The sequence below is a fragment of the Petaurus breviceps genome, unplaced genomic scaffold (genome assembly GCF_028583685.1).
Source record: "Petaurus breviceps papuanus isolate PSGF00001 unplaced genomic scaffold, PetGlider_PUasm1.0 188, whole genome shotgun sequence".
NCBI classification, from domain to species: domain Eukaryota; kingdom Metazoa; phylum Chordata; class Mammalia; order Diprotodontia; family Petauridae; genus Petaurus; species Petaurus breviceps.
The window spans coordinates 16,031,848-16,045,484 of record NW_027185804.1 but is presented as its reverse complement, the minus strand read 5'-3'; the positions used below and the strand labels follow the sequence as shown (position 1 = coordinate 16,045,484).

The window sequence follows — 13,637 nt, the reverse complement described above, 5'->3', positions numbered from 1 at the left end:
TCCCCCCCACCATGCAATAAAACCCTAATTTCTCTTCCATTTTATAACCCTTTAAATATTTGAAGACATTGTTCATCTAGAACAGGGGTCAGCAAATTGCAGGTCAAATCTGGCTCATCATCTATTTTTGTATTTTCTGTGGGCTAGAATGATTTTTATATTTTTTAATACAGTTACATAACTGCCTGAGAAACAAAAACAAAACAACCCCACATGTGGTTGTGTAACCAGTTCACACTGTAAGTGGCTCGGTACTCAGTCAGTCACCAAGCATTTGTTTTGTACTGGGTGCCAGGCACTACACTATGTGCTAGAAATTCAAATAAAGGCAAAACAAGTTCCTACCCTCCAGGTGGTCTTGGGAAGATAACATGTAAATAACTTAATATGTACAAGATACATATAGAGCAGATGGAAAGATACCAGGGGAAGGAGAGCACTCAGGTCAGGTGAGAAGGTTGGATTCAAGCTGAGTCTTGAAGGAACCAGGGAAGGGCAAATAGGTGGAGATGAAGAGGTTCAACTGATCAGGTACAGAGGACAGCCAGCACAATGACACAAAAATGATATGTTATAGGTGGCAAACAGCAACTGGGTCACCTTACCAGCATCTCAGGGTGTATAGAGGAGAATAGCATGTAAGAAGCATGAAAGGGTGGAGGGGGGAACAGGTTGTGAAAAGCATTACATGACCAACAGATGACTTTATTTGATTCTGTGGACAATAGGGAGCCACTGGAGGTTATTGAGTAGCTCAGTGGCACAATCAGAATTTGAGTTTTGGAAGTTGAGGGGAGGAAGGATAGCACAGTTCAGATATATTTTTATTTTAGAAGTAGCACGACGGAGAGAGAGGATGCAGAATCTGGAGTCTTAAAGGCACAGGTTTAAATCCTATCCCTTAAAATAACCAGGTATATGATCATGGGTGATTACATAACTTCTGAGCTTCAATTTTCTTGTCTGTAAACATCAGAATAATATCTATAATTCCTACCTCGCATGGTTGTTGTAAAGATCAAATGAGACAATTAATCACACATATTTACATGCTTCATATTTACTGAGTCAATGTATAAGTTAAGGGGAGGATGGATTAGAATACAGAGAGACCAATCAGGGAAACCAATGAGAAAGCAAGAGGCAACACAGTTTAACAGATAGGATGTTGGACTTGTAGTCTAGAAGGCTGCGGTTTGAATCTCTCTCAGCACAGAACAGATAATCTTGTAAGCAGATGATAGCTCCTTCCCTCATGCTATCCCCCCACTGTCTGCACCCAAGAGGCATATTATTATATACAAAAGTGATTTGAGAAGTGTGAGGAAAAATATTCTTTGCAATTTGAGGGAATTCTATGGTTCTAATAATGAAGCCTAATACTAATGCTTGTTTGGGTGACCATTGGCAGATTCTTTCATATAACCTGAAAAATTAATAAATAGTCAAACAAATTTTATATTAAACTAGCTGTTATGACTGACTTGGTTCATCCCTTGGTCGTACATATGCCCATGGGCATCATGTCAAGTTATTTACAGTCTTCTCTGCCAATGCTCACTGCCAAAATCTGTTTCAAAAGCGACAATTGTGTCTCAGATCACATCCACCATTACTTATGTCTGAACATGCTTTCTGGGATCGGTATGGTGTCCTCAAGCTAGATGGGTATTACTTCTTGGGGGTTTGCTCTGATCTTAGGAGGCCATCTTCATAAAGTGCCCTGTCATCTCCTTAATCTTCATTAAGGTATTAATGAAATTACATCACTTCTCAATTACATGGGTGCACTTGGCAATAAATACAATTAACTCAAGCTAATAATATCTCCAAGTGGGTGAATCATTGGAAAGTTCAAAGGAAAAGAGAAAAACAAAACAATGCAAAAGAAACATTAAAAAATGGTTATTGTTGTTCAGTCATTTCCACCACAAAGATGAGCCTGACTCCTGGCCCAGAACTCTATCCAATGCTCCATCTAGATGAATTTGAAAAAATAAATTAATATAGTTCAGCTGAAACCTTAGAAAGAAGGCAGACAATATAGAAAGAAAGCAGAAGATCCAGCTCAGGTCCTCAGGTTTTACATTAGACAAGATAAGGCAACTATTAGGCTACGGAACCAGTCTCCCAAAGGGAAATTCCACCTGCCTTATAGTCAGGATTATCAGAGAAGAATTATTATAGCAGAGCAAACATCTAAGTCTCTATCCTATAAATTTTGAGGAAACCACTGAGTTTATCAGGAAACGAGGCCCTGAGTATCAGGAAGATCAATGGAACCAAGGGGGATGTGTTAGTTACACCTACTGGGTGGTCAGACAATACAAAGAATAATAGGATTTAGAAGCTTGACAAGGCCTTTGAAGTTGCCTAGTCCAAGGCCTGTCTGAAGAATGAATCTCTTCTAGTCTAACGTCACAAATAAATGGCTATCCAGATTCTGCTAAAAGTCCCCTAATTCAGTCTTTTATATATGTATTTCTAAAGGTCATTATCTGTCTCATCTCTTTGTATCAATTCTGCCTTTTGGGACCAAATAAAACAAATTCATTATGGTTTATTTTTTTTGTTTTGGAGGGAGGAATGCAGGGCAACTGGGGTTAAGTGACTTGTCCAAGGTGACACACCTAGTAAGTGTTGAGGGTCTGAGGCTGGAATTGAACTTAGGTCCTCCTGACTCCAAGGCCAATGCTCTATTCATTGCACCATGTAGATGCCCATGTGTTTTTGTTTTTGCCTTTTTATATGATTCTTCATATAATAACAGTAATATTATCAATAACATTTACATGGATTTTTGAGATTTGCAAAGAGTTTCACATGTTATCTTATTTGATTCTAACAATTCTGTGAGGTGGGTACTATTATTATCCCTATTTAAGAGATGAAAGAGATTTATATTTAAGAGGTTTAGAGAGTTAAGTGACTTGCCCAGGGTGGCAAATCATCATGAAAAAAATAATAGCATTTATATGGCACTTTAAAGTTTGTAAAATTGCATTACAAATATTATCCCATTTGACTGTCATAACATTCTAGTGGGTAGGTCCTATTATTATCTATATTTTACAGAGGAGAAAACTGAGTCAAACAGAGGTTAAGCAACTTGGTTAGGGTTATATAGCTAGTAAGTGTCTGAGATGGGATATGAACTCAGGTATTACTGATGTGGGGCCCAGAGCTTTATCCACTATGCTACTTAGCTGCTTCTTCATGCCTTCTTTATCTCATGATAACATTTTCTTGGCTAATCTTAGTGGCTCATACAATGTGGTTTGGTTTTTATTAATATTTTAAGGAACACACCTCCAGAATATTCCACGTGGAGCACTTGGGCATTGGGTGTATTCACATATACATACATATATCTATATTTATATATATATATAAACATATATACATATATCTATTCTCATAGTTATTCAGGAGTTTAGACCTTAGAAGGAATTGAGATGGCAGCCAGCCCCATCACTTAGTTTTGCAGACTTGTCAAAAGTTATCTAAGTAGTTAATATCAGGGTCAGGAATCAAAACCAAGTCCTTTAAATACAAATACAATATACCTTCCATTGTACTAGAATAGTATTCAGCATTTAGACAGTTTTAAGACTTGCCAATCACTTTACATATTTTGACTCATTTGATCCTAACAAATCTGTCAAGTAGTGGGTATATCATCACACATATTTTGCAGATGAAAATGGCAGTTAAGTGACTTGCACATAGTCAAGAAACTTGTAATTAACTAAGGCAGAATTTGAACTCAAGTCGTCCTGATTCCACGTTCAGTACTCTATGGACTGTGCTACTTTTGGTAGATGTTATAGTTTATTTTCCAATGTGAAGGATGCCAGGGAGCCTGACATGGCTCTTCCCTTCCCCTTTTTTTGCTCTCTCTCTTTTAACACAGATCTCAAAGCATCCCAGATCTAGTCATCCAGAACCATTAGCCACTGACAGACGGATTGCAAGGGAAGAGCTAGAACACCATGTAAAATCAGTAACAGGAACTCTCATAGCCAGCACAAGCCACAGTTCCCAAAGTACTAGACTCATGACATTCTAGATAGGGTAAATAGCCTGAATCACCTCCTGAGGGCATCCTTGCCTCACAGTCAAGGAAAATCAAAGATACCCCTAAAGAGAAAGCTGAGTCATCAATGAAATGCTAAACTACACATTAGCAGGTCGCATTCAATGGGATATTGTTGAAAGAAATTCAGGGTCAAAATCAAACAAATATTAATTCCTGCCATGGCCTCTCATCCTTCAACCTCCCATGAAGCATCTTTTCTTGGCCTTAGGGGTCTATTTGGCTCAAGTATGGGCCTGAATTTATAGATCTAGAAAATAGCTACCATGTATCATTGCTTACAGCTCAGATCCGAACATCTGACATTTATGTGTGGCTGACAAATGATATATAGCAGTGAGGCAGGAGGTGTAGAAGCCCAATGGCCACTGCATCTCCTGAAAAATTTTAACTAGTGCTGAGACACAGAGCAGACCTGACCTGGGAGGACTGAATGATTCCTTGCCACAATCTCTATGGAATATATATAGAATACTTATTTCCCAGACTAGTCTGCCTGTCTGCTAAAAAGGCAAGGCTGGACAGAATCACAATATAGTGTTTAAGACTTGAAAAGTCCTACTCATATTCACAAAGACAGAATGTACAGAAAGCCCAGAGTTTCAAAATCAAATGTTCAGGCACTTATTGATTATCTCTTAGGGCTAATGCCCTTCTAGCCCTGAAATTTCAGTCAATGTATGACTTTTATGCACCTATCTCATTATTGAAATTCAATCAATCATCCTACACAAATTTACTAAGTGCCTACTATGTTCCATCTTAGATCAGCATGTCACTAAAAGCCAAACTTAGATGGCTTTTGATAAATCTGCAAAATTAAATGACTGAGCTGGTTGCCATCTTGATCCCTTCTAAGGTCTAAACCCCTGATTAACTATGAGAATAGACATATATATGAGTACACCCAATGCTCAAGTGCCCTACACAGAATACTCCAGAGGTATGTTCCTTAAGATGATAAAGAGGCCAAACCACATTGCATGAGCCACTAGGATTAACCAAGAAAATGTTGTCATGAGATATATAAAGTGCCATAGCTACATGAAAGTATATCAGTCCATGCTCTCAAGAAATTTATTTTGAAAGGGCGGAGACAACACAGGCATATACAGATACACAATGGATATAAATTAATTTGGGGAGTGAGGGCACTAGCAGTCTAGGGGAGTGAGAAAGGCTTCATGTAGAAGGCATCATGTAATGTGATTCATGGAGGTGACTAGGGCTTTAAAGATATGGAGGTAAGGAGGGAATGTATTCAAGGTACAGGAGAGAGCCTCTATGCAAAGGCACAGCAATGAAAATGGAATGCTACCTAAGAGGAATAGTAAGGACAAGGGTGCATCAAAGGGTGCCTAAGGTGGGGGCACATGTGTGATGAATTAGGATGAGAAGAGATACTTTGGAGCCATGTAGGGAAGGATTTAAAGAATGGAATTGAAGAGTGTATATTTGATGCAAAAAATGATAGGAAACCATTGAAATTTACTGAGCAAGTGAATGAAATGATTAGACTTCCACATTAGGAAAATCATTTTGCTATGTAAAGGTGCCAAACACCCAATCCATGACCTATTGCTGCCTGAGCTGAATCAAAAGGGAAATTGGATACAAACAAACAAACTAAAACAAAGCTCTTAAGAAATGTTTATTTGTGGTTTTCTAAGTCAATAAGTATCAGTAGGGATCCTTAGGTATGGAAAGTTCGACACCACTGAATTAGAGAATGGATTTGAGTAAGGGGAAACATGAGTGGTAAGGCAGATTACACATTAAGTGACTTGACCTGGAGTCAGGAAGACCCAAGTTCAAATCTGGCCTCAGATATTTACCAGTTGTGTGACCCTGGGCAAGTCACTTAACCCTGTTTACATCAGTTTCCTCATCTGTAAAATGAGCTGGAGAAGGAAATGGTAAACCATGCCAGTATCTTTGCTAAGAAAATCTCAAATGGGGACATTAACAGTTGGACACAAATGAAACAACTGAAGAACTATAGAAACCATTCTCTAAGAACTCCTTTAATGAGTTTAAATTCCCTTACATCTTCCTCATCCACTTTTACATCAATTGTCCTCTGTGATCTTAAATGCTTCACCACAACACTGCCCCATTTGCCCTCGGAAAGAGCTGAAAAGTGACGACACAGCAGATTCGGGTTTAATCACATGCAGCTTAGCTCTATTTGCCATTCATGCATTACCTTAGTCATGGTTTCTGGTTTTCTTATGGTGACTTTGGCTTTTATGAGCTGAGCTTCATCAGTACCGTGTTCAGAGTCTTCTACGTAACTATCTTTCCCAACATCTGAAAAAATAAAAAGGTCAGAGTAATTTTTCTGCTGTTGGAGTGCCTAATTATTTGTGACAGGTAGAGTCTAGTTGGGGAGGGGAGGGTTGCTTAGTATCTTAGGAAGTTCTTTTGAAATTTTCCCACAAAGACCCTCTTTTCATTAGTAGGATAGAAAATAGTCATAATCTGGGGCAGAAACAAGATGATGGAGTACAGGCTGCCACCCACCTGAATTTCCCTAATATTCCCCTCTAAGAAACTTTAAAATAATTCCTCAAATCAAATTTTGGAGTGGTAGAGCCAACTAAAGGTCAGGGTGACATAATTATTTTCTAGTCTAAGAAAACCTGTGAGGTCAGCAGGAAAGATCTGTGACACCAGGATTGGGGCTAGCCTAGAGTGCACATGGCAGCAAGCAAAAGGTGGCAGACCTCAGAAACAGCTGTGAAAGTGGCAACTTCAGCAGTTTTTGGAGTCCCCAACATAAAACTGCTAAGGAGGTCAGACAAATGGGCAGAAAGTGCTTACAGGGGACCTCTTGGTGGTATTGGATGTGGTACTTGGCACTCTTTTACAACTGTATAACTCATATGTAGTTCTGCATTGCAGTACTGGGGTGGAGCAGAGATCTTGTGGTTGGCCACAAGGGAGCAAGGGCCCTGGTCATAGCTCCAAGGCAGAATGGAGAACTATTACTTGTGGTTGCAGAAGAACCAGGAAATGTATCCAAGTTCCAGGGCCAAGGGGAGTATTACCACTTGTGGTTGCCAGGGACCAGGGACCATTCCTGGGTAAAGACCAGAGTACAGACCAGGAGGTCAATGATCACACCTTTTCCTGGATCATACCACTGTGAAAACACTGAAAACTTTCAGACCTCCAAAGCTATCTCTGAAAATAGCAGCATGAAAAAGCCTGAATCTTGGGAAAGTAACTTCCCTCCCTAAGGTGAGCAGAGTCCAATTTTAAAATAGAGTTAAAAGAGAAGAAATATGCTGGAAAAATGAGCCAATATAAAAAAAAAAGAACCTTACCATAAAAAACTTCTATGGTAACAGGGAAGACAAAGATTCAAGCTCAGAAGATGACATTAAACCAGTTATAAGCAAAGCCTCAAAGAAAAATGCTAGTTGGGGCAGCTAGGTGGCACAGTGAATAAAGCACTGGCAATGGAGCCTGGAGAACCTGAGTTCAAATCCAATCTCAGACACTTAACAATTACTAGCTGAGTGACCTTGAGCAAGTCAATTGATCCCAATTACCCTGCCGTCACCCCTCCAAAAAAAAGAAAAGAAAAATGCTATTTGGACCAAAGCCCACCAAGAAGGCCTGGAAGAGTTAAAAAAAAAAAAGAGAAATGAGTGGCAGAGGAAAACTGGGAAAATAAATCAGATTGATGCAAGCAAATTATGAAAAGAAAATTAAATGGTTGGGTAAAAGAGAAACAAAAATACTGAAGAAAATAATACCTTTAAGAAACAATTGATTAAATAGAAAAAGATGTACAAAAAATCATTGAAGAAAACAATTCATTAAAAATTAGAATTGGGCAAATAGAACCTAATGACTCTATGAGATATCAAGAAACAATAAAACAAAGTTCAAAAATGAAAATAAAATAAAATGTGAATTATCTCACCAGAAAAAAGGAACTGACCTGGAAAACAGATCAAGGAAAGATAATTTATGAATCACTGGACTACCTGAAAGCCATGGTCAGAGAAAGAGTTTAGACATCACATTTTAAGAAATCATCAAGGAAAACCTGCCCCAATGTCTTAGAACCAGAGGCTAAAATAGAAATTGAAATAATTCACTAATCACCTTCTGAAAAAGATCCCAAAATGAAAACACCCAGGAATATTATACCCAAATTCCATTAACTAGGAAATGGCTGAAACAAGTTGTAGTATACGGTTGTGATAGAGTAGTTCTATGTTATAAGAAGTGCTGAGGGTGATGGTTTCATAAAAAAAAAAAAGAAAGAAAAGAAAACATAGAAAGACCTATATGAAGTAATGCACAGTGAAGTGAGGACTAGGAAATCATTGTGCCTAGCAACAGCAATATTATAATGATGATCAACTGTGAAAAACTTGGTTATTCTAATCAATATAATGATAAAAGTCAGTTCCAAAGCACTCATGATGAAAAAAATGCTATCTACCTCCAGAGAGAGAACTGATGAACTCTGAGTGTAAACTGAAGCATAATCTTGATTTTTAAATTTTTATTTTTGCTTTTTTGCATGATAAAGCCAAAATAGAAATGTGTTTGCATGATTTTATATGGATAACTGATATCATCTTGCTCGCCTTTTAAAAATTATTTATTTTTTTACTTTTAGTTTACAACATTCAGTTACACAATCCCTTGAGTTCCAAATTTTCTCCCCCGCTCTGTCCTTCCGACTCATGGCAGCATGCAATCCGGTATAGGTTCTACAAATACCTTCACATTAAACATTAGTCAAGTTGTAAAGAAGGGTTATAACCAATGGAATGAAAAATGAGAAAGAAGGAACAAAACAAAATAGAAAAGAGAGAGAGCAAGTTGTTTGCTTCAGTCTGTATTCAGACTCTGTAGTTTTTTCTCTGGATGTGGGTAGCCCTTTCTATCATGAGTCTTTAGAAGCTGGCCTATAACCTTGCATTCCTGAGAGGAGGACAGTCTATCAAATTTAGTTGTCACAGATATGATGTGTCTATCATTGTGTACAGAGTTCTGGTTCTGCTCTCCTCACTCAGCATCAGTTTATATATGTCTTCTCCAAGTTATTTTGAAGTCTGTATGCTTCTCATTTCTTTAAAAAAATTTTTTAATGCTTTATTAACTGCTGATTTACATCATCCGTTTCCGCCAGATTTTGAGTTACAAATTTTCTCCCCATTTTCCCCTTACCCATAGCCCCAAAATAGCAGTCCCACAGGATATCCCCTCCTCCAATCTGCTCTCTCCCATATTTTCTCCCATATCCCTTTCGATTTTTCCAGGGTATCTCTATGCCTCAGTGCCTGTATATCTTATTTCCCAATTACATGTAAGATGGTATTAATAATAGTATATATATATATATATGCATATATATAAATACATACATACACACACACACACACACACACACACACACATATATATATATATATATATTTGAATATTGGATTTTAAAACTTTAAATTCCAGATTCATTCCCTTCCTTCCCTGTCACCTACCCTTACTGGGAAGATACGCAGCTCAGTATAGGTTGTACATGTGTGGCTAATGCAAAACAATAACATAGTAGATATATTGTAAAAGACTGACTATATTTCTCTCCCTCCTATTCCACCTCCCACTTGTTCTATTCTCTACTTTGATCCCATCCCTTTTCAAAAGTGGGTGCATCCAAATTCCCTCCCCCCCCCAGCCTGCCCTCCCTTTATCATCCCCCCTCTCATCCCCTCCCTGACCCTATTCTCCTGGAGGGTGAGATCCCCTATTTAGTGTGTATTTCACTCCCTCCTCAAGCCAAATTCAATGGGAATAAGGTTGACCCATTCCCTTTTGCCTTCCTATTCTTCCCCTCCATTGTAACCATTTTCCCTTGCCTCTTCTGTATGAGATAGTTTACCCCATTCTGTCTTTCCCCATCTCCTCTCATTATATTCCTCTCACCTCTTAATTTCACCTTTTAAGTATTAGTTCTTCCTGTTAAATTGGTCCTGTGCCCTCTATCTATGCATACCTGTAAACATATACACACGTTCACATATGTATTCATATGCCCATATACCCTCATATATAGACATATATATTTCTAATCCCTTCAACTACTGAGAAAAGTTTCATAAGTTACAATTATTGTTTTTCCATGTAGGAATGTTAATAGTTCAACTTTGATAAGTTCCTTATGATTCCTTTTCCCTGTTTACCTTCTCATGCTTCTCTTGCTTCTTGTATCTGAATGTCAAATTTTCTATTCAACTCTGTTTTTTTCAGCAAGAATGCTTGAAAGTCCTCTATTCCACTGAATGACCATATTTTCCCCTGAAACATGAAACTCAGTTTTGCTGAGTAGGTGACTCTTGGTTTTAATCCCAGCTCCTTTGCCCTCTGGAATATCATATTCCAAGGCCTTCGATCCCTCAATGTAGAAGCTGCCAGATCCTGGGTTATCCTGATTGTGTTTCCACAATATTCAAATTTTTTCTTCCTGGTTGCTTGTAATATTTTCTCCTTAATCTGGGAATTCCAGAATCTGGCTATAATATTCCTAGGAGTTTTCTTTTTGGGATCTTTTTCAGGAGGTGATCGGTGGATTCTTTCAACCTCTATTTTGCCCTTTGATACTAAAACATCAGGCAATTTTCTTTGAGAACTTCCTGGAAGATGATTTCTAGGTTCTTACTTTGGTCATGGCTTTCAGGCAGTCCAATAATTTTTAAATTATCTCTCCTGGATCTATTTTCCAGGTCAGTGGTTTTTCCCATGAGATATTTCACATTGCCTTCTATTCTTTCATTTGTTTGGATCTGTTTAACAGCATCTTGATTTCTCATAAAGTCATTAGCTTCCATTTGCTCCAATCTAATTCTGAAGCAATGATTCTCCTCATTGAGCTTTTGAGATTCTTTTTCCATCTAGCAAATTTGGCTTTTTAAGGCATTCTTCTCCTCATTGCCTTTTTGGACCTCCTTCGTCATTTGAGTCAGTCTGTTTTTTAAGATATTATTTTCCTCAGTCAGGCTGTTGACTCTCATTTCATAATTTTCTTGCATTGTTCTTATTTCTCTTCCCAATTTTTCCTCCACTTCTCTTATCTGCTTCTTAAGGTCCTCTATGGCCTGTAACCAGCTTGTATTTTCCTTTGAAGCTTTTGGTGCAGGAGTTCTGACTTCACTGCTTTCCTCCTGTTCCATGCTTTGCTCCTTTTTGTCCCCCAAATAGGAGTATATTGTTGGAATCTTCTGTCTGCTTTGTTTCCATTGCCTGCTCATTTTGCCACTCAATTACTTGACTTTTGGGTTTTTTGCCACAGTAGGACTCTGCCACCAGACAGGGTAGCTTTCGTCCCAAACGCTGGGGTTTTCTCAGCTGCCGGAGGTATTAGACGGGTGCCCTCTCTGAGGTTTCCACACACTCTGGTAAGCTGTACACACACCCCAGGACCTCCACCCTAGACTGCAATCCAGATCCAAGCAGGTTAAAGCAAGAGCGATTACCCCTCAGACTGGTGCTTGGTCCCCCTACACTCTGCAGGCCAGGAGCTGAAGCTACCACGTGGCTGGCTGGCTGTGCCGGCGTCTCAGTGGCTTCTGGCCCCAGAGGTAAAAGCCAAGGACTCCCACTTACTGGTCCCAAAGTCCAGACTGCACTGACCTCTCACCTTGTCCTTCTCATCTATGTGTTGATAAATCTGGAAACGGCCACAGCTGCTGCTGTTCTAGAGTCCCTCTGGCAGGTGGCTGGTCAGGCCCGCCCTGGGGCTAAAGCCTCTGTGTGGGGCTGGACTCAGCTCCCAGAGCGCTAAGCTGGATTCCTGCTGGCCTGCCAGGCTGTCCTCAGCGGGAGGTTAGCTTCTCTGTGTAATTTTGTGGGTTCTGCAGCAACAAAGTTTGTTTAGAGTCCCCTTTTTACATGGATTAGGGAGGGTGGAAGCCGGAGCTGCGGGAAAGTGGTGCTTCTACTCCGCCATCTTGGCTCCGCCCCCTGCTTCTCATTTCTTATAGCAAAATAGTATTCCATTACGTTCACACAGAATAACTTGTTTAGCCATTCCTCAATTGATGGACATCCTCTTGATGTCCAATTCTTTGCCACCACAAAAAGAGCTGCTATAAATATTTTTGTACATATAGGTCCTTTCCCCACTTGTATGATCTCTTTGGGATATAGCCCTAGAAATGGTATTACTGGGTTACTTTTTTATAGCCCTTTGGGCTTAGTTCCAAATTGCTTTCCAGAATGCTTAGATCAGTTCACAATTCCACCAACAATGCATTAATGTTCCAATGTTTCCACATCCTCTCTAACATTTATCATTCTCCTGTTTTGTCATCTTAGTCAATCTGACCAGTGAGATGTGCTTTGATTTGCATTTCTCTAATCAATAGTGATTTAGAGCATTTTTTCATATGCTTATAGATATCTATCTGAGACTGGATTTGAACTCAGGTCCTCCTGACTCCAGGGCCTTCACTGATCCACCTAGCTTCCCCTCCCTGATCTCCTTAAAGAAAGGGTCAGTTCTTTGTCATCTCCTCTAAGAATAATTTTCTTGATACCCTCAGCCATAAGTGTTCTCTCATTCTCTTCAAATTATGGAAAATGTACTCATTGGTTTGTACAATGTAGATCACCAGTTTTACTTATATTTCTTGAGTGAAAACACTCTTTCTCTCTCTATTCATGTCTCTCTCAACACAGGGTATATAGTAAGTGCTTCATAAAGCTTCTAAGATTGGATTGTGGAATTTACCTGGCTGACGTATAGGCTAAAGGTACAAAATCAGACAATCATAGATTGAGAGATCTCCTATATGAGGAAGATGAAGCATGGAGATGTTAAGTGATTGGCTCAGGAACCCACAAATAATAAATATCCAAGGACATATTGAATTTATGTTTCCCAACTCCCATTCTATATTGACACACTGTGCTTAGTGAATGATAAAGTCTATCTTTCCCCTCCAACCCACCCCTGTTTTAAATGTCCCTATTGCTGATGATGGAACCACTGGGATACTTCTAGTTACTCAGTTTCCTCTCCTGCAGGTCACCATCATGTACCCCACATATGTAATCAGTTGCCAGATCTAGTCAACCATCATCTAAAACATCTTTTTCTTTCTCATATACCCTCACTCTTGGACTTACAAAATGGGGAGGGGGGACATCATAATTTAGAAACTGATCACCTTTCACCTGGACTAGAGTCAACTAGGTGATGCGGTGCATAGAGTGCTGGGCCAGGACTCAGGAAGACCTGAGTTCAAACTCAAACTGAAATACTTCCTAGGTATGTGACGCTGGGCAAGTCATATAACCTCCAGTTCAGTTTCCTCAACTATAATATTGAGATGATAATAGCATCTGTCTCACAAGATTGCTGTGGGGATCAAAGGAGATAACATTTGTAAAGTACTTAGGACAGCGCCTATACTACATAATTGCTTTATCCCTTCCTCTGGTGCCGACTGTAACATCTTCCTATGTCTTCTCCATCTCTCAAGTTTCCCCGCTGATGTCCAAAGTGTTTTTCTTAAAG

At 39.2% G+C, this 13,637-nt stretch overlaps 1 protein-coding gene across 16 annotated transcripts in view; it reads right to left on the bottom strand.

Annotated features, from left to right (window-relative positions):
* Positions 1-13,637, bottom strand: part of ANO3 (anoctamin 3) — a 538,169-nt gene that overhangs the window by 190,427 nt on the left and 334,105 nt on the right. For all 16 annotated transcript variants that reach the window (XM_069091310.1, XM_069091311.1, XM_069091318.1 and 13 more), the window contains one exon: positions 6,303-6,406. In XM_069091310.1, the coding sequence (XP_068947411.1) occupies positions 6,303-6,406 (104 nt within the window). The remainder of the gene's footprint in view (positions 1-6,302; positions 6,407-13,637) is intronic.